This window comes from Diospyros lotus, chromosome 10 (genome assembly GCF_014633365.1).
Source record: "Diospyros lotus cultivar Yz01 chromosome 10, ASM1463336v1, whole genome shotgun sequence".
NCBI lineage: Eukaryota > Viridiplantae > Streptophyta > Magnoliopsida > Ericales > Ebenaceae > Diospyros > Diospyros lotus.
In genome coordinates, this window is record NC_068347.1 from 24,510,871 (window position 1) to 24,533,199 (window position 22,329).

The window sequence follows — 22,329 nt, forward strand, 5'->3', positions numbered from 1 at the left end:
AACAGACCAGAAACACTTTTTTAAGGTTGATAAATTGATTCATGAAAACTGTTTTCAAAAATAAACTCACAATAAACACTAATTTCAAAAACAATCAACACATATTATACTGGTTCTAAAAATCATTACCCTTTTGAAGATAAAATCTAGGCAAAAACAAAAGTGTTTCTCAATAAGAACAAAATATATAGCAACAACGTCACAACAAATAATCAAACATAAACATGAGTCACAAAGATGAACCCACGTCTGACGAGACTTGAGGCAAGAAACTTGCTCTCTTCCATCAGCTGAATCATCCATTATGTTATGTTCCCTGTCACTGGTGTTTGCTACAGACTGAAAATTGTCAAGACATCCATGAAAATAATGCCGCATCTTTCAGATAATATGACCTGTCAAAAGCTAACCTAAGAGACACCCCCACTAGCCAACCGTAATGTAACTAATAACCCACCATATATCAAGCAAACCTTCCTCTCCCACTAGGTAAGTTGGCCAATCATTTTTATTATCTATGGTCTTTATCTTTTATAATATAACTAATACATAAATTTACTTCCTACCCATAAATGTCAATGGACTCCAGCATTGCATTGTTCATATGGTTATTCCCAATTTAAATGGATCAGATAATGTATCAAAGTGGCATAGCACAAGCCAAACTGAATCCCTCTAAATTTCTGAAGCCATCTGGATAGCAATCCCCTTGTTCACTCAAAAATAAAGAGAAATCCACATATCTACATTTTGTGTACATTATAAACTCAAATCACATTATAACTAACATCAATTTCTAGAGAACATAAGTTAAGGGTAAATAAACTACTACCAATAAATTACAGACAGCTGTACTTTAAGATAACAGACACGACAAGGTAGTAGCATGACGCAATACAAGGTTGAAAGAAGTATTAAAGTTTAGGATAACTATTCCTTTTTTCTTTTTTTTTTTTCATCTAGCCATGTTCTAACCTCAGCAGTCAAGCCTCAACACCTTGTCTGGAAGGTTCGGTCTCGTCTTTCTCGGCATCGGCATCGGCATCGGCATCGGCATCGGCATCGCCTTCATCTTCCTCATCATCGGCTTCATCAGCTAGTTTGGTAAGTTCATCCTGAATCATGAGCTTAATCGAAGACTTCCTGGGAGTAAGATCCAACTTAAATCTCCCAGCTGCAAGAAGGGGAAGGTTTTTTAATACACAAGTGAGAACATCATAATTTAGTAACTAAGGGCTCTGTATCTCAAAAGAGTAAATCTCCCAGCTGCAAGAGGGGGAAGGTTTTTTAACGCACAAGTGAGAAAATCATAATTTAGTAACTAAGGGCTCTGTATCTCAAAAGAGCTTCAATGTGCCGTCTGATAAGCAAACAAGCTATGCTGTCTGTGTTATGCTTGACATATCAATGACACCAATAGCATTTACAAATATCAGAAAAATATAGGAGGCCATTCAGAAAGAGACACATCTTCCCATAGAAGTTCATCAATAAGGGTCATGCAGGTCATCGGAAAAATGAAAAGGCCACGCCATTCCCATATCCATCTCTAGGGTGCAACATTTTTTCACCCTGGCAAGTTACTAACGAAATATCTAGAACTTGAATATTGTGAAAAGTTCCAAACACATTCTATTTTTAATGCAACGGGTCAAAATCAAAGAGATCTTAGGTTCAAAAACTCAATTTGACAGAGTATCATGCCAATGATTTGGGCAAATAGTTAAAAAAGGCGGCGTACCTAGTTGTTTCAAGATGTCAGTGAAAGTAGCCTGCAAATAGCAACAACAATTAAAGTTGCATCATCACATAATTAAGGAAATCATCAGTGGATAAAAACAAAGTTTTTTTTTTTTAAAAAAAAATAAAGACACAGGCATTAGAAGAGGGTAACTAGTGTAGCTTTTTACCAGGACCTGATCTAAGTGACTTCTATTCCTACTAGACCTGGGGAGACCCAGATGAGCTATATTGTGCACTTAGCCTCAGGCAAAGATTCAAGTGGAGGTTCACTTGCATTCCCAAGTTACGGTCCAGCTAGTCACACCCAACAACAAACAAGAAGAACTTGACTGCCTTCCCACAACAAGAACAAAAGGAAGCTGGTTTTGCAATGGCAAACACCAACAAATAATTTGCATGGAAATAAGTGACACTCCCAAGAACACGTTGTGAAGGTTTTGTAGAAGGAAAACTTCGTGATCTGAAAAGCCACCACCATCCAATTACAAGACACTGAGATTCAATCTGCTATTTCTTGCCTTTATATTAATCAAGTTTATGGGATCAGTAATTATGGCAAAGTAAGTCATCTTCAGGATAAGGCCATGATTGTATGTGACAGCATCTAGACATCTTTAGAGAAAGGATGATCTTCATATCATTGAGATGTCTTTTGCAGCAAAGTTGCTGTACTAGCTTAACATGGTGTGCACAAGATAAAATGTTATTCCAGCCACTAAGAAACAACTCATTTGATACATAAAAATTCTTAGACCACTAACTAGAAATACAGATCAAATTCTTACCGTGTTGAAGTCCACTTCTTTCAGAATTTCAACAATTGCATTTCTGAGTTCATCATCGCTTGGCTTCAATTTATCTTCTTTAGGTTTGTCTTTCCCCGTTGCAACCTTTTTTCCTTCACAAAAATGAACAAAATATTCAGAAAGTTGTTTAAGGTGAAAACTCTTGCACAGATATCTGTGGTTCCCCCTTGGCATGAAATTATATCTGGCCAAATATTGAGTGAATCCCTAGTAAAATCTTCAGAAGTATCCACACACCACTAATGCTGGAACTTCTGATGAGCAAAACAAAAGAACACAGCAATCCGAGAAAGAAAAAAATTAAAAATATGAAAAAATACTGACCAGTTTTCTCCTTGGAAGAAGGTTTCTTTGGAGCCAAGGACTTCTGCTTAACAGTCTCAGTTCTCTTCTTCCTTGAGAATGTCTTTGGACTTGAATCACTGTTATCATCAACCTTAGGGTGATTTGATGATGATTTTCCAGGCGTTCTTTTAGTGGGTGGACCCGATTTCTTTGGTGTTCTGACTTTCTTGGATTTTGGTTTTTCTACGGATTCCTTCTTTGCAGATGATTTCTTGGAACCTCGTTTCTTTTTACTTGTGTCCTCTTCGGACTCGTCTTCAAATTCATCCTTATCCTCTCCACTTTCAGAATGCTGAGGCACATCAGTTTTTGATTTTTCAGGAATACCATTCATAGTTTCTTCCTCCTCTTCTTCTTCTTCATCTGACTTGTCTTCTGTTTCCAGAGTTTTATTTTTCTCCCCCTCAGTTGCATCTTCAATCACTTTCTGGCTCTGAAACATTTACCACAACAAAGATAAAGGAATGACAATGAAACATGTGAAGCAAGATGCAAATAATTGCAGTAAAAACTGATATATGATAGTTTCACATGTGTTAGTTTTCTTTTATTTTAGCTTTCTCAATTTCCAAGGATAAAACTTTCAAAAACACGTCATTAAGCTTTGCATCTAGGCTATATTAATAAATGCTGCCAGAAGAATGTGGCATGTATAAAAGAAGCCTGAAGAAACAAGCTACAAATGAGTTATAACAGTCAATTCATGGCTTCAACACAGAAAAAATTCAAGGACTACCAGAATGCAAGCAGGTGATTTTGTACAACCATACTACAGTTGATTTGAGCAATGAAATACTTTTTACACACACACACAAAATAAAAAAGCAATTCAACCACATTATGCTATACTGTTAGCAATCCTACCTTAGCTGACCGTTTTGACGGTGTGCTACCAGACAGTGATGCATTCGGTTTCACTACCCTCTTTCGCTTTTTGCCTTTACTAGACTGGCATGCAGACAGAGTATGGGTAAATAAGAAAACAAGGAAAAGTAGCAGTTATTCTATTAAAAGGAGTATTTGGTGAACATTATAGGACCTAGAGTAGACCAACCTGCTCTTTTTCAGCAAGTAATTCAGTAGTAGTTGCATGAGGAGCCACCAGGAAGTCTATTAACTTAATTACAATCTCTTCCTGTAAAATTAAACTCATCAGAACAAGGAAAAAAATGCTCATCTTCAAAGTGAATTCAAGATTGCTTTATGACTTACAACTGCAATGATATACGCCAACCATCCTACTACAACTAAAGGAATTAAATTATATTGGATTTTTTCTCCCTGACAATTTGCAACCCAGAGCAACTAGTAAGACACCCAGTCAATCAACAGGTTATTTTATCAAATATGCCCGGTGTAAGCATCAATTTATGTCAACATGTGTTTCTGTCAATTATTTATTCCGCCAATGTACTAATTCAAGAATGCTAAACATCCACGAATACAGGACCGATATTGATGACATTTTCCTAGTATGCACTTCATATACCCTCTCTATGCCATCATGCAGCAGTAAGATATAACGGACCTTCTTGGTAGTAGCTTTGGCCATTGGTATGTCAAGTACATCACAGAATTCCAACAACTTCTCTTTAACACACTTGTCAAGTTTTTCTTTAACTTTTATCTTTTGCTTTTCCTGCAATGAAGCAACAGCTAAGAACCAAAAGCTCAAATATGTGTCATTGTAGCAAGTTCCATAAAAAATATAAATGGAAGATAAGTAAGACAAATAAAGGAACTAGGAAAAAGAAAAGGAATAAACAAAGTTCAGTATGCAGTAATCATATGAATCTTTCTAAAATGGATTCTTTACCTCATTTTCTTTCCATACAAAGCCAGAAAACCGAGAAATATTACTTTTGATCTGAATTGCCTGCACAAGGTAATGGCATAGGAGTAAAATTAGAAAGCATGATACAGAACTGCAACCAACTATTACATATATATGCATTGAACAAAGTAGATGAAACAACTCTATTTTTTCATCCTGGGAACCCTCTTTAAGGGTTGTGATTACAAAGTGTTGAAATGAGTTCTGGACAGTTTCACGCTAAACGAACTCAAACCATCAGAGTTTTAATTTCAAATTCATGTCCACATACAAGGGATAGTTGAGGAAAGGGTTAAGATTAAGCATTAGAGCCTTATGGTGGCAGGGCAGGCATGCCATGAGTTATTTACAAACGATATTTTCAAAGAATTAATGAAAATCTACACAACAGAAAATGGCAGAAGTGTCAATTCCATTGTATGTACATATGCAGAGAAAAAGTCTTATTATAGCTGCGTAGGTTACTTCAAGTAAAGTGCAATGGATAACATTGGTCAAACACTTACAGATTGATAATGTTTCTGCAATATCCATTAGTAAAGAGGAAGTACCATGTAAGGCCCATAACAGAATTTAATCTCACAAAACTACTCGAGAAAGATGGTAAATAATCTCCAAAATGATAATGTTGATTCAAATGAAAACTTGCCACAAGAAAGGGAAAGAAAAATTCTGAAGCATTCAGTTCAAGGCATTGTTCACATGAGTTGCTTTCTCACCCATGTAGACCGTAAAATTAATTAACTAACAAGTCAGTATAACAACATTAGGAGAAAAGAGTTAAACACAAATTACCTTGCCCCTCCTTCCAAAGAGAATCGTATGAAGTAATTTCAAAATGTCATCATTCTTCCTTTTTGATATTTTGTATGACACTGAAACATAAACCACAGTTCAGAAAATGATTTTTTGAGTTGCAATAAACAGATATCAAATTCAGTACAAAATCAAAAGCCAGAAGCAACTATATAACCTCTGGTAACTTGCCCAGAATAAACATCACACTGGCTTGCATAGGAAACAGCAGATAAAAATATGACAAGAAACAGATTTCATGACACAGGTTGCAAGAAAACCAGATTATATATATATATATATATTTTGCCTTTTTTAAAGAAAAGCACAACATGCTAGGACTTTTATCAAGACAAGCAGCAAGTTGACTGCCACAATAAACCTCAATCAACAAGCAAAAAATTGAATGTGTGACCATCAGGCCTTGCCATAAGCCTACATTTTTCATCTATGCCTTACTGATCAATAATAAGTGCGAGCAAGTGGTTTGATGATTTATCACCAAGCAAAACTACAGTGTCCAGACAGACCTTTTATTAAGGTAGTGACTCATTGAGACATCTCTAAGCTATGACCATGTGAAATGGAGTTATGAGGTACATAATTCTAAAACTATGACCATGTGAAGTTTGCAACTCAGTAATTCCATCTAAAGAGGACAAATATTACCGAACACACAAATTGACATTATACATAAGTGTGAATAGCTTAAATCACCAAACACAAAGATGCAAATCCTTATTCACATTACACAAAATGTAACTTTAAGGTATTTGTTAGAATGGACTTAATTTCAACTCTTGACACAATACACTTAAAACCCTATGTCAAATATAATGGAAACTGCCTACAGCTTGGAAAATACAAGTCTAAATTAAGGAATCAACAATTTAGGCTATTTAGCTTGTCTGTACAAACTTTTTTTTTCTTTGTATTCCTCCATAAAAACCACTGATGATATTATTCCTCCACTTACAGTAGCAAACACAAGCAGTAAGGTTCTTGATGATAATTGGTGACCATACAACCACTTGGTAACACCAATCCTCCATCTAACCATATTAAGTGCCTTAAATCCCAGAAGGCAAAAAAGGACAGACAACTAGAAGATTATAAGATTTTTCAAGAGTTTGGATTTGAAAATCAAGTCAATTTATTAAGATTTTGATAAGCATCACATGGACCTTAGGATTAACCTACTACACAATTGAGCAATAAAGTAGAAAAACAGAAAGGCTTGTCATGTACCTAGGGTTTGGATGGGAAATTGGAACAATCCGAGGGAGAACTAGAACAGGAATGGAGGGGGAAACAAACAGAAATGAGGGACAGAACAGAGATAGAGAGAATCAGAAGGAATCAGGAGAGAGATCAAAGAAGTTGAGAGAGAAACATATTCAATTATCATTCAACCATGGACATTAACTAATCTAACCTATTTATAGACTGTTCTATCTTTTCAGTTATAATACAACTGAAAGGTACAACTACTACAACAGCAAAGAACAACAACCAAAAGAATTACATATAATACATAATTACCACCATATTATTGGAGATCCTTGGGGTCATGACAATTTCCCCCTCCTTGAGAGATTTCTTGTCCCCAAGAAATTTTAACAACAACCACTGTTTTCTTCATCCAATTCCTGCCTTCATTATCTACTTCATCCTTTTTTTTTTTTTTTGCCTTTCTTTCTCCTTCTAAACCTTTTCCTCTTTTCTCTTAGGTTCTCTTTCTTTTTCTTTTTGGGCACATATAAAATGTATTACTCAAAGATTTCTATGTCAAGGCTCTCTTCTCCCATTGATTTGTAAATTGCAATAATTTCCTTGACCTTCATACAAAAATTAGGCCAGTGAATTATAGCAATAAATAGTCTGGCAGCAACCTTCTCTTCCAACAACGTCCAAACCATATGGCAATTCTTCTGTTCAACCCGCTTCAATTGTTCCTTTTCTACCAAAACCAGCACCAGAAACTAGTCTACACCATCTGAAATGACAGCAAGACTTTCATTTTGTTCAAGATTAAAATTATTCAAAACAGCAGTAAGATATTCTCCTGCTGGAATTACCTAAACCTATTTGATGCCTGCTTTAACCAAAGCTATGGACTCCTCAACCTTCTCCGAAGCCAAAGGCAAAGAAGAAGTATTCTTAGAACCTTCTTCCTCAACCATTCCTCCCAAGGTTCCATTTTTGGACATTAGCTGATTCTTCCGACATTGGACCAGGCACCAGGGGTAATGCAGTGGACTTTGCTTCCTCCATCAATCCATCAAATAATTCCTCATTTTTCTCCTGCAACCTCTCAATAGGCACATCTTGATTTATTAGGTCTTCTTCTGGTTTCTTGACAACTGTAACTGAATTCATTTCAACAGATTTCTCCTCCAGTGGAGCCTCAATAACTTCTCCGGTAACTGCCATTCCTTTCTTGTCATCCTGAATTGTTTGATCCAATTCAGGTCTTTCCTCACTTCCAGCAACTACCATTCATAAACTTAGGACCTCAGCAGCCTTAGAAGTATCTCTAATTTGTTGACTACGTATAGTATAACTTTTAGGTTGCAGATTATGCTATATGAAAATGGCTTCCAACGCCACTTCTTGCAACCTAGCCTTCTTAGCCATTTGTTTTATCGTGACAGGATACATCATTTTCACAATAGACCTCAGCTCATTGTTTGGACCACTGATGAATCTCGATAAAAATTAAGACTCATTCAAGGTCGGATGGAAATTGAGCATCAATGATTTCAATTCCTCAAAACTGACCTGGTAATCCATAACATAGCCTTCTTGTTTTAGTTTATTGAAATCTTCATTACAACTCTCATCTCTGACCTGATACAATGCTAATTCATCTGCTTTCTGCAAACTGGAAACATTAGGTAGGCTTCCAGTGCTTGCTCAAATTGGTTCTACAACGGAACTTAAAAAAAAATCCTCTAGTAAACTGATCTGAAGCCTCTATGAAATCAGAATCATTAAGTCATCCAATTTTTTATTGAGGTTAGTGACTTTCTCCTGGAATCCGTTCTCCATCTTCCAGTTTTAATTTGCAGAATTTCAGTCTGTACAGCTATTAAGGATTGCCTGGACTTATCTCTGCTTCCAGTACTCACCTAAACCTCAATTCAGCAAATGCAAACTTGGATCCACCCCAATCACAGCCTCAGGAAGTCGCCTAGATCTTACAGGAACTTAATCCGCCTCAAAGACTAAATCCACCTAAATCTACAGAAACTGAATATGTCTCAGAGACTGAATCCACCTAGATCTGACTGATAATCGATCACCTCACAAGTCAGCAACCTAGGATCTGCTTCCCTGGCTTACTGCTGAGGATCGCCTAGGTCAATCAGCCGAAAATTCATCTAGATCTGCTTCACCTTCACTTCTGGACATTGATCAACTACTAAAATTGCAGGAATCACAACCGAGAATCAACCAGAATTCACAACTTCCTGTGGCTCAATCGGCTTAGCCGAGAATCATCGGCTTTGATACCATTTGTCATATACCTAGGGTTTGGATGGGAAATTGGAAGAATCTGAGGGAGAACTAGAACAGGAATGGAGGGGGAAATAGATAGAAATGAGGGAGGATTCAGACATAATAGAGATAGAGGGAGAGAGAGAATCAGGGGGAATCGGGAGAGAGATTAGAGAAGTTGAGAGAGAAACACATTCAATTATCATTCAACTATGGACATTCTCTAACTAATCTAACCTATTTATATATTGTTCTATCCTTTCAGTTACACTACAACTGAAAGGTACAACTACTATAACAACAAAGTACAACAACCAAAATAATTACATATAATCTATAATTACTACCATATCCTTGGGGATCTTTGGGGTCGTGACAAGGCATTCCTTATTGACAAATTAAGGCTGTCAAACTTGCTTTTGAAATTATTTTACTGTATTTAACTCATTTGTAAAGCCATCTATGTGTGTTATATGAAGTTGAAAAAGTAACACAAAGATAAAGGGAAAATGGCGGTCAGGTGGTATCCAGACAATGTAAGATGTCCTAATCAAGCACTAAAGGCACGTTTATTTTCTTACAATGGGGAAGGAAACATTTTAATTTTCAACCGCCGCCAAGAATTCATTCATTAAACAATACACAAATTTATGCATAAAGGTTTCTGTGCGTGTCAAAAATACAAGGGATGTAAAAACACACTCACCATAAATTTTGACTCAAATGGAAAAGAAATCACAAATTTATCATGGTGGAAAATAATTTGGTCATTTGTTTTCTATGCCCTTGACCCTTGGCAGATGGGGTGGTATAACATCAAACATAAGACATATTTTAGAGCTAAAAGCAGGGTGCTAACAGGACCACAAATGTTCTGAAGGTGTTTAGGACAAGAAAAGACCACCTAGATGCCACTAATTGTTTATTTTCCTCCCTCATAAACATTTAATGGCAATGTTAAGATGTAATGCCAACTACAAATCTTCAACATCAAAATAAGTATAGTACAAGCTGTAAATGAGAAACGGTATGGAACTAAAATGCACACAAAAAGATTTTGCACAAATTGGAAATTAAAAGTAAGTTTCTCCTCTAATCTTCTTACTTTCAATAGATTCAATACAAAAGTTTTATTCGGAGATGAAAGTCCTGCCACTAGTTCCCTGAAACAAAGCTTATAGAATCTATGCATCTTCACATCTTATGGTTTTACATGAAGTGTAAAATGATAACTATTAAACACTTAATTTGCCTCAAGTTGCATCCATAAATGCAAATGCATGTAAAATTCTTTCCGTACACATAAAAAGTAAGCTATGGAGAAAGAACAGTCATGGTGGTTGGGCAAATTTTCTATAAAAAGAATAAACGTGGATGAGTTCCCCACAAAGGGGGCAAACCTAGGTAGAATTTCCAATCAAACAAAAAACGCCCATCAAAATCGTGAATTTGGGGAAGTGAATGGCATGTTCAAATTTTCTACTATATCTTCTTTACTGAAAACAATTCCATGGGTTGTGTGGCAGTTAATATACATACAAATTTAATAGTGGTATAGATGATAGAAAGTGTCAGTTATCTTGGCTGATGTAGTCTTTCAGTAGTTGTACAAGACCAAGGATCGAATCTCACCTGCATCAAAGCTAAGGTTCCATCAGCAGGGGAGAACCATCCCATTCAGAAATCTATCACCAGTTAGCCATGTATAGAACTTGTTATGCTTGGCTGCCAACGGAATCAATAAAAATTCCAGAATTTATGCATTGTGTCACAGCCAGCAATTGACCATGTCAACATATGATAACCTCTGGTGAAGCAACCATTCAGATGCTCTCCTAGTCCATGCTGAATTCCCCTGGCCAGCTCTATAGGGCATGATTTGGGAAGCATGGAGCGTTACTCATTCAAGGGCTCTAAATTCTAAAATGGAGTAATTGATAGAATTGATATTTCAGAATAAACAAAATCAGAAAATTGTTTCATCCTACTTGCAAAATGTGGCTAAATATAAAGAAAGTACAAACGCCCTAGAAAAACCTGGCCTGTATCCATTACTTGCCATCTGGATTACTTGTCTAGTTACTGTTCACTTTAGTTGGTGGTTTATGTCAGCTCTTTAGGATTGCCTGACTTTAGCCAATGTTGCCGGGTAAAGATATTTTCGTTGTAGGTCCAATGGCTGTCTTAAGAATTTTGATGTACTAATGCATATGTACCATAAAAAAGAAGTGAACATTATGCAGGTTATTTTTTCTTATACAAGAACATTCTGTTCCCAAAACATAAATTGTTCAGTGAAATACAAGATATGAAAACATCAACAATCAAAAGACACATGGCCAACAGCTCTACCAACGGGCATATGAGCTTTTAATGAGTCCAAATAAACAACAACAACAACAACAACATATCCAGCCTTTATCCCACTATGTGGGGTCAGCTACATGAATTCTAGACTTCCATGTATTTCTATCTTTTGTCATATCTTCATTGAGATCCATACACTTCATATCAAACTTTAATGTCTCTCTCAAAGTCTTCTTAGGTCTGCTTCTACCTCTTTTTTTGATTAATTGTTCCATTTCATCAACTCTCCTCACAGGAGCGTCTCTTGGTCTCCTTCTCACATGACCAAACCATCTTAGTCTAGTCTCTCTCATCTTCTCCTCTATTGGCATTACTCCTATCTTATTACGAATAACTTCATTTCTAATTTTATTTGTTCTTGTATGGCCACACATCCATCTTAACATCCTCATCTCCGCTACACTCGTCTTTTGCTCATGTTGGTATTTGACTGCCCAACATTCTGAGCCGTACAACAAAACTGATCTTATAGCTGTCCTATAGAATTTTCTAAGGGTGTTCAAAAAAATCGGTGGACCGCGGAAACCAGCCGCACCGAACCAGACCGCACCAAACCGTGCGGTTTTTTTAAAGAGCCGGTTCAGTGCGGTTTGAAAAACCTTCAAACCGCGATTCTACGGTTTGGAGGTTGGCGGTTCGGTTTGAAACCGAACTGCCCGATATAATATATTTTAATTATATTTAAAATATATATATAATATCAAATGGAAACGTAGCGCCGCGCGGGGGGGGGGGGGGGGTTGTTTAACCCACAAACCCCAAATCCCCAAATCACTTCCCCTCTTTGTCTCTCCTCCTCTTCATCTGTTAGCGTCGTTGACGCACCCCCCGTCGCACCAGGTCTCTCATCGACAGACCCATGCCCCCGTCGGTCGCCGCTGCCACGCACCTGGCCCTAACCCACCCGTCGTGCCCGGACATTGACCGAGGCGAGAGCAACAAAGCTTGCGATGAACCGACCCATCCCCTCGCTAGTTGCCGCTGCCACGCACATGGACCTGACCCACCCGTCGCACCAAGACACTGACCGAACCGAGAGCGACGAACCGACCCCGTCGCCTGCCACACCAAACCGGCTCACGACGCCATTTCGATCAAGGTACTGCAATATCCTAACTAAAATAAGATGGGTTCGAAGCTTTTATTATTTGGAGTAAATCTTAGTCGATAAGCGTGTGTGGAAGCTTGGTGATGGTGAACTAGATTGAGACTCTGAGAGTCGTTGCATTTCCAGCAAACTGCAGAAACCGAACCGCACCGCACCGCAATCTGTGGTGCGGTTCGGTGCGGTTTCTCCTCACCAAGTCAGACCAGTCGGTTTGCTTATAGGTGTAAACCGCATGTGTGGTTCGGCGAATTTTCTTGGCCCAAAACCGGCCAGACCGAACCGTGTACACCCCTAGAATTTTCCTTTCAATTGTAATAGGATTTTATCATCACATAACACCCCCGATGCATTTCTCCATTTTAGCCAACCTGCCTTAATTCTATGTGTGACATCCTCATGAATTTCTCCATCTTTTTGAATCACTGATCCCAAATATCGAAAATGGTCTTTTCTTTGTAAGATTTGGTCTTCCAATTTTATTATAACATCCTCCACTCTTGCATTCTTACTAAATTTACATTCCATATATTATGTTTTCTTTCTGCTTAATTTAAATCCCTTAGATTCTAAATTGTTTCTCCATAACTCAAGCTTAGTGTTCACTCCTTCTTTTGTTTCATCCACCAACACTATGTCATCTGCAAATAGCATACACCATGGCACATCTATCTGAATATCTTTAGTGAGTTCATCCATTACTAAAGTAAATAAGTATGGACTTAGTGCAGAACCTTGATGCAATCCTATTGTAATTTTAAACGGTTCAGTATCCCCTCCGTATGTTCTGACCCTTGTCTCTGCACCATGATACATGTCCTTAAGGGCTTGTATATAGGCTATTCGGACTCCTTTCTTCTCTAAAACCCTCCATAATACTTCTCTAGGGACCCTATCATAGGCTTTTTCTAGATCTATAAACACCATATGTAGATCCTTCTGATGATCCCGATACCTTTCCATTAGGCGCCTCAGTAGGTATATAGCTTCCATTGTTGACCTACCGGGCATGGAACCAAACTGATTTTCTGAGACCTCTGTTTCTTTTCTGAGCCTCTGCTCTATTACTCTCTCCTAGAGTTTCATGGTATGGCTCATTAACTTAATTCCTCTGTAATTTTCACAGTTTTGAACATCTCCTTTGTTCTTATATATAGGGACCAAAGTACTCTTCCTCCACTCATCTGGCATCTTTTTTTATTTAAGAATCGCATTAAATAATTTCGTTAGCCAGGAGATACCCTCTTCTCCCATGCATTTCCATGCTTCTATTGGTATATTATCCGGTCCCACCGCCTTATGATTTTTCATCTTTTTTAATGCTTGCCTTATTTCATTTGGACTTATGCGTCGATAAAATGTATAGCTTACATTCCCTTCGGAGTTACTAAGATGTCCCAACCTAACTCTTGTGTCGCCATCATCATTGAATAATTTTGTGAAATACTCCTTCCATCTCTCCTTAATCGCTCCCTCATTCACTAATACATTTTGATTTTCATCTTTTATGCATTTCACTTGATTTAAATCCCTTGTTTTTCTTTCTCTTGCTTTAGCTAATTTATATATATCCATTTCTCCATCTTTTGTATCAAGTCATTTATATAAATTCTCGTATGCTTTTGACCTTGCTTCACTAACAGCTTTTTTTGCTGCCTTTTTTGATTCTTTATAATTATTTTGATTTTCTTCATTGTTGCACTGATATACAGCCTTATAGCAATTTTTCTTATTTTTAATTTTCAATTGCACTTCTTCATTCCACCACCAAGACTCCTTAAGGTTAGGGGCTCTACCATTTGTCTCTTCAAGCACTACCTTTGTTGTGTTTCTCAAGACATTAGCCATTTCTCTCCACATTTGGTTTATCTGTCCTTCTCCATTCCATTTTCTTCTATCCCTTAATTTTTCTTTGAAAATTAGTTGTTTCTCCCCTTTTAAATCCCACCACCTGATTCTTGGATATTGTTTTATGTGATTTTTTCGCTTCCAATTTCTTACTTGGACGTCAAGTACTAGAAGTCTATGTTGAGTAGTCAAACACTCTCCTGGTATCACCTTACAATCTCTACAACATACTCGGTCCTCTTGTTTCATGAGGAAGTAATCTATTTGGGTGCTTGATGTGACATTTTTATATGTGATTAAGTGTTCGTCCCGTTTTTTGAACCTAGTATTGGTTATGATGAGCCCATATGCCATTGCAAAATCTAGAATAGACTTACCCTCATTATTAATTTCCCTGAATCCATACCCTCCATGTACCTCTCTATAGTCGTTTTCGTCTCTACCCACGTGACCATTTAAGTCACCTCCTATAATCACTTTCTTTCCTCTTGGTATCATTTGTATGAGTCCCTCTAGGTCCTCCCAGAATTTTGCTTTTATGTCCTCACCTAACCCCGTCTGTGGTGCATATGTACTAAAGATATTCATAGTCATTCTTCCTAGAATAACCTTCATAATAATAATCTTATCCCCTATTCTCTTTACATCCACTACCTCATCTACTAAGCTTTTATCCATAATGATCCCCACTCCATTTTTTGCTCGATTATTTCTTGTGTACCATATTTTATATCTATTTTCTGACAAAATTTTTGTTTTTTTCCCTACCCATCTCGTCTCTTGAAGGCACATAATATTAATCTTTCTCCTAATCATCACATCTACCACTTCCATAGCTTTGCCTGTTAATGTTTCAATGTTCCATGACCCAATCCTTAATCTATGATTTTGTTTTTGGCTTTGACTTTGACTTTGAATTTGATTTTGATTTTGTTTTTTATTTTGATTTTGTTTTTGGTTTTGGTTTTGGTTTTGATTTTGATTTTATTTTTGGTTTTGGTTTTGATTTTGATGTTAGACTAACTTCTTTACCCACATCCGTTCAAGCAAATGCGGGAACCCTTGCTCATTTGTCACTACATCCAGGCGCCGATGCAGCGGCCCTAGCTCACTTGACACTACACGCGGGCAGTGTAGCGCATCGCTATGAAGGGTTACACCCACGCCCAAACGTTTTTTCATAATTTGTCTAGAGTTCATGTTTTGGATCCGACTAAGTTTTACGTTGGCTGTCGGCTACCTAACACAACTCTCCTCCTTTATCCAAGCTTGGGACCGGCAATGGATAACTTCCCCAGGCAAAGAAGATGCAGGCAATGCCAGGAGAATAATGGTAGAGAAACTAAAAGGACAAAAGGATCATACAGTTCAATTGTTATGAAAAGTGTCCTCTTATTCCAAATGTAGAGACAGATAGAGTTCCATTTGATCAACATCCAAAAAGAGCACACCCAGCACAAATAGAAAACAGGAGGCAGATCCCTAGTAATTGTCTCTTTTTTTAATTTCCTTTAATATAATTGTTAAGTAATATATGGTGTGTGGGTGGACATCAATTGCACGCAAAATCATTCGTAGCATAACAAGACTAGATAAAGATCAGTAACAATAGCATCAGAAGGCAAAAAAATTTTGGCAAATGGAGAATATAAAAAATTAAGAAACATACCATTTGGAATGTCTTTCAGTGCAGTACCACTGCCCTGCAATTCCAAGGTGAACTGTGAACTAAATATCAATGTAAATGGTCACAACTCAACTTATCCTAGAAATAACGAAAAAAGTGTACAGCAGAAGGAACACCTTTTCAATATGGAATTCCTTGACGGAGTCTTTCTCAATAGATGCAACCAGCCTTTCCACTGATTTCCGTTCACGTACAGGGCGTTCACTCACAGAAACCACAGGGGTTTTCAGCTCCTTTTTCTCTTCCACATCCTTTTTAGCACTGCCAATTTTTGCCCCAGCAGATTTCCCTCTTCCACGCTTCTTGGATGCTTTCTCTCGTTTGTTCTCTTCAGTCCTCTCTTCTACATCCGTTAATTCATCTGCCTTCCCCTCAACCTTTTCTTCACCCCGCTCGGTTTTTGCCTCTGTTTCCTCTTCCATTGCCTCACTTTCGGCTTCCTCCTTCTTTTCCTCATTCTCCTCTTCATTTTGTTTTTTTTCTTCTTCTTTCTTTCCTTCTAAGGTCTGCTCATTCTCTTTGCCCTCTATGTCCATATCCATTTTCTGCATTTCAACTTTCCCATCATCTTTGCCATCCTCTTCCATTTCTTTCACCTCATCTTTTCCCCCCTCCTTCTTCAGAGCAAAATCATTCTCCTTCTGTTCAGGGGCGGCAGTCCCATTTGCTGCTGCCTCAGAAACTTCAGTCACGGTCTCTTCTCCACCCATAATTGATCAAATTCAAACTAACATCCAACCAAAAAAGTCTCCTCACGGATCTAAAAACCCGCCAGCAACAAAATCTGTGAATTATAATAACAGTAATAATAACAATCTATATCAGACAGCAACAATATCATAGGAATACTCAGCAAATAACTGGCTCTCAGAACTGCATCCTAACTGTCAAAATCGTTCTACAGGGAAGAAAAGACCCAAAAAAACACTCGAGTGAAACATATGCGCTTAAAGTGCAACGTAAATTAAAAAGAGAAAAAAGAAAGAAAGGACTTGCGAAAAATGCTGAAATTTTGAACGTGCCGCGAGGAAATATCAAAACTTTTGCTTGGGAACAGTGGGGCAGGGAACGGAAGTGATAAATTCATTCGCGCTCAAGGAACTGTAAGTACAAACCCATGGAACAATTTTCCAAGCCCTAGCACGATCCATGCAATTCTACAGGAGTAATCGACAAAGGTGAAGACGGCAGATGGAAATTCACAGAATTTCACGACCAAAACCAGCAGGAAGAGAAACAAACAAAGCTCAAAAACTGCAGAGATCAAGGACAATCACCGAAACCCTAGGCTGCAAGAGTTGCAATTGTCCTTGCCTCAAAATAGAACGAACAAAGCAACACAATTTCAAGGAAGAAGCGCTAAAGTACGAAGTAATTGAGAAGCATGATGGAAGATTTAGACCTTACAGGGATCTGAAGACAGTTCGTTGGCTGATTTAAAGCTCTCGCAGTTGAACTCACACTAGGCGTCCCTCCCTCTCTGCCTCTCTCTCTCTCTCTCTCTCTCTGTAGTTATTTCAACGCTTTCAGACGCCTTCGAATCTTGGAGCGGGGGGTCATTTTCTTGCATATTTATATTCCGGACTTCAAATCCGGGTTTTAAAAGCAGTTAAATGCCGTGTTGGACGATGGTTGTCATAAATCGGCCGGAATTCTGCGCCGGAAAGCATCCAACGGCTGCGATCTGATCCTAGTTGCCAACGGCATCTGTAATTGACGGTGGAGATTTGATATTCGGAGCTGGCTGTTTTCTTTAACTTAATGGAGGGCAAGGTGGAAAGTAGATTTTATTTTTTCACTAATTTTTAGTTTTTTTAGAAAGGTCTTTATCCAGATTTTTTATTTTATTTTATAAAATACGAGTTTTCAGGCCATAAGTATTAACTATAGTTGCATTAATGTCATATAAATTTTAAAATTTAAGTAGTAAAAAATTATTATAAGATTATATATATCAGACTTCATAAAAACATCATTAACGGTTATCATCAATATTTGGATATTAATTAATAATATAATAAATATTTTAATGATGAGACTAATCTTATAATACTATATGTGCTAGCAAAAATTATTATCTTCTTTTTTAAATCCCCTCATCAACTACTAGTGAGCGTAAAAGTTTAGGGCCATCTCTCGTTCCTTATTCGAAATTTCTTAACCTATTATCTATTTTTATGGATTGACTCTATTTTTAATTTTCTTAGTAACGGAGTCACATGAATTTTGACCTATAAAAAAAACTTAGGCAATAACATCAAGTTTCTAGGGTTAACTAATATTTAGAGTGGGTAAGCCATTGTTCATGTTTTCTCATCTCCAGAAAAAGCAAATAGTAGTTAGTTTTTCGCTCATTCTGCTCTAACAATTACAGAGAATGATCAATAATAAATTTTCTTTCAACGATAGCTTTCTTAAGTTTGGGTAGTTGAGAAGATCTAACCAAGCACTCATTCAAAATGCGACATTAACTAAAAAAAGATAAATAAAAAGCCAAATCTTAGAGTTCGTTACGAGTATAGTACCGATTCTTAATTATGACTTCTAGGCTATTGCCTCTGAGCAAACTGAAATTGTTGAACTACTTCTTGGAAATTAAATTGAGGGGGGAATTTTAGGTGATTTTTGATGAGGTTGTAGTTTTCAATAATATAGTTTTAAATTTTCTTATATAATTTTTGAGATTAATGATTTGATTTATCATCTCAATCATGAGATCATATCCTCGATCAATGATCATGTTAATTTATCTCTGACAAGAACAAATTTCTCCCTAACCTTAACATGTCTCAGAAGAAGTGGAGTGGCAACTCTTATCTTTGGGGGGTTTATCTCTCATCCACTTTAGATAAACATATTTTTGAGTTTGCAGATAAAAAAAATGATATATATGTCCTCTAGTGCATTCTAAAAATTTAACAAACAGTTTGATAAAAATATTAGAATGTTTCCTAGATTTATCTTGACCATTCTATATATTAATTCGAAAAATATTCTAATTTTATTTTGATATAATTTTATCTTATTCATTTTAACAAACGTTATCTTAGTATAATATTCTTTTTGAGTATATTTTTTATAAAAAATATTATAACCTTATCTTAATATAATCTTATTCATTTTATGCTGTTTCATTGGCGGAGCTTTTTTTTCATAACCAAAATTATCACTCCAACTTCCTAATTTAGCTCTAATTATTTATTTTTATTTCTTGAGTTGTGACTTGAACTTTCCTTCGGTACAACATTTTAATCCTACTTGACTACGAGCATGAATTAAGTCTCCATGTGTTAACTCATCGTAATCTAAGGTATCTAAATACTTCTCTTTTAGATCATCTTTAACAAGTTTGGTAAATAATGGAGTAGCCTATCTATAAATTTTAGCTTCCAACAAGATGTATTACAATTATTTATTTTTTTTTAAGACTCTTATTAAGAATATATCTTTATAGGGTGAATGATGAAAATAATTCAAATTTTTTTTTTGGCAAATTTATAATTTTATCTAATATTTTTAATTTTGATAATTAGATTCAAATTAACTCAATTGAGTCGTGTTTTATCCATTAATTTTGGTGCTCAAATCACTTTTGGTCCACCTTGTTAGCATTGAGAGTTTTCGTTGTAATTTATATTTGTTTAAATTTTATGGGATGGTTTCTTATAAAGTATTTATTTATAGAATATTCACATTTTTTTACAATAATCATAAATAATTTTAGAGTGTGATGTAAAATTTTATTTTCTTTTTATCACAAAACAATTTTGTCCTTTTTTTTCTTTTATGAAAGTATTTTCTTTTATCAAGGGCATTTTTCAAAATTTTCATTTCTTTATTAAGGTTGTGTCCTCTTTATTGTTTTTAGATCATTTTTAATTTTTAATTTTTTAAAATGATAAAAATGCATTTACTTTGTCATTTTTAAAAATGAATTTTTGAAAACAAGAAATTTTTTTGTAAAGGAAAATCAAAACAATAAAAAAATGTTATTTTGGTTGTTTTCAACCAAAACAATATCCAAGTTCAAAACATAGAAAATACAATCCATTTTTCATGTTTTTGCTCTAAAAAAGAAAAGGGAAAAAAAGAAAAAAAAATTATTCTTAAATTTTAAAAATAAAATTTTATTTTTATTTAAAATTTAAAAAATATAGTATATCTATATTATAATTAAAAATATAAGATAACATATAGTATATTATTAAGTATATTACATATATTATGTATAATGATATTTAATATAAATTATTACTTAGATGTCAATAATTTATTAATCAAATTTATTGTTTTATTTTAATAGTAAAATTTTATTAAAAATAGTTAATTTTATCATTTAATAATCAATTTATTGAATAAAATATTTTTTTTAAATTCTAAAGTAAATATATTTTTTAATTTTCTATTTTAAGAAACAGTTTTTTAAAATGACCAAAAGAACACATTTTTAGTTTTTTTTTTAAATAGACTATAAAAATAGAAAATTTAAAATTAATTTAAAATTCAAAAGTAAAAATTAAAAATACAAATAGAACGCAACCTAAGATTTTCAGCAAATGCTTTAAACATTTGTTATTCCCTTGAATTTTATCATTTTGAGCTTTTAAAAAATCATTCTCATTTTTCAAAGAGTTTGCTTCATTTTCTAAAGATAAAATTTTCTTTTTCAACATAGTATTTTTCAGACTCAATTTCTTAAAATTGTGTGTTAATTCATCAAGAGCATCTTGTAATTCTTCAAAAAAAAAAATAATCATTTGAGATATTAAAATTCTGAGATGTTACCTCATGATCTTCATGTTAAGCCATCAAAAATATGTTATCGCCACTTAATTCATTGTTTGAAGTGGATTGATCTTCATCATTCAAAGTTGTAAGAAACTTTTTCTTAGATTTCTTTTTACTCTTCTTAAACAATGGACATTTGGATTTGATATGTCCAAATTTTTTGCATCCAAAACATTTTACTTCTTTTTTATATTTCTCCCTCTCAAATCATCTTCTTCTCTTTTGGTTTTTTTTTTTTCTTCCTATTTGTTCCATCTAATGAATCTCTTGAACTTCCTAGTGAGTATTACTATATCATCATCCTAATTTTCTTCTTTCTCACTTGAAGAATGTGAAACTTTAAAAAAAAAAGACTTCTCTTTTCTCGTCACTATTATCTATCTTTATTATAATCTCATAAATCATGAGAAATCTCATCAAATCATTAAAAGATAAAATATCTAAATCCTTGACCTCTTCAATGGACATTACTTTAGGATCCCATTTATTAGGTAGACTCTTAAAAAATTTTCTAACATTCTCTCCATTTGAATAGATACTTCCAATTTGTCCCAAATCTCCTTGGTTGTTTTTGTAAGCACCCCCGCTCGGATAATCCAAACAACCGGACTACCCGAACGGAAACGCCTACGGAAGGAGAAAAGAATGGAATACAAGACAAAAACCACTCTAGCATGCATACACAAAAAAAAGAACAGCGGAAGCGAAGCTAAACACATGCATGCACTACAGGTATCCCGCCAGCACAACGGTCACATGATAAATAAATAAACACAGACTCATGTGCCGACATACACGAGAATTGAGGAAAGACCTGGCACAGTACAAAATAATAGAGTAAATCCTACTTAGACATCAAAATTGACAGGGATTGACGGGACTGCCTATACACTATATCGACTCTGCCGCTAAAAGCTGACTCCCTTGCCATGGCCCACACTGCCACTACCTAGAATGATGGAAAGTAAAGTGAGTCGAGAGACTCAGTAAGCATAAGGAAAGAAAGGCTAAAGGCTATATAAATCCAATAAACTCTCCCCAGAACACCAACCCCTAAGTACACACAAGGCATAAAACGCTACAACACAATAGTATAACATAATGAAAGCACATACCGGTCCTTGGGGCCCACATAAGACACACGGCACCCAAGTCTCATACCAACCTGCCGCTGCCCTGAAAGGCAACATAAATCTCCAACAAACCTGCGCGCATTATCCCGGGTCGGTGCTCCCATCACCCGTGTGTCTGTGTCGGTACTACGGACACCCGAGCTATAGGCTCCCTCGGAACAGTCCTCCCATCCGAGAACTAATAACTACCAGTAACCATGCAATGCACATAGAAATGCAATGGCGTAGTGAGCATCAACGTGTTACACTGGCGTCTATACATTCAGGCATCAGGCCATACTCCGCCCACACAGTAAACCACACGCGATGCATATGTCCGGCTGGATGCAACCTAACCAAGTTAGAATGTCCATGTCCAAGCATACTCAATAAATAAA

The 22,329-nt window shown here is 35.9% G+C and overlaps 1 protein-coding gene across 2 annotated transcripts; it reads right to left on the reverse strand.

Moving 5' to 3' along the window:
- Window positions 1-757: 757 nt before the first annotated feature.
- Window positions 758-17,588, reverse strand: LOC127811415 (DEK domain-containing chromatin-associated protein 4-like). Of its 2 annotated transcripts, none has more exons than XM_052351269.1 (12): window positions 17,439-17,588; window positions 16,148-16,815; window positions 16,014-16,047; window positions 5,524-5,603; window positions 4,711-4,770; window positions 4,423-4,533; window positions 3,949-4,029; window positions 3,759-3,842; window positions 2,874-3,327; window positions 2,529-2,641; window positions 1,742-1,772; window positions 758-1,174 (listed from the first exon to the last, which is right to left on the reverse strand). In XM_052351269.1, the coding sequence occupies exons 2-12, from the start codon at window positions 16,739-16,741 to the stop codon at window positions 984-986; spliced, it is 1,833 nt and encodes a 610-aa protein (XP_052207229.1). In that variant the 5' UTR covers window positions 16,742-16,815; window positions 17,439-17,588; the 3' UTR covers window positions 758-983. The 2 variants fall into 2 exon arrangements, with proteins under 2 accessions (XP_052207229.1, XP_052207228.1); XM_052351268.1 differs by having other exon boundaries at window positions 17,434-17,588.
- Window positions 17,589-22,329: the final 4,741 nt, after the last annotated feature.

Coding starts and splice junctions, on each gene's coding strand:
- LOC127811415 (XM_052351269.1), bottom strand. CDS start 16,741: ATGGGTGGAGAAGAGACCGTGACTGAAGTTTCTGAGGCAGCAGCAAAT. Junction 2,642..2,873: donor TTCTTCCAAGGAGAAAACTG/GTCAGTATTTTT, acceptor ATTTTTGTGAAG/GAAAAAAGGTTGCAACGGGG. Junction 1,773..2,528: donor AAGAAGTGGACTTCAACACG/GTAAGAATTTGA, acceptor TGCTATTTGCAG/GCTACTTTCACTGACATCTT.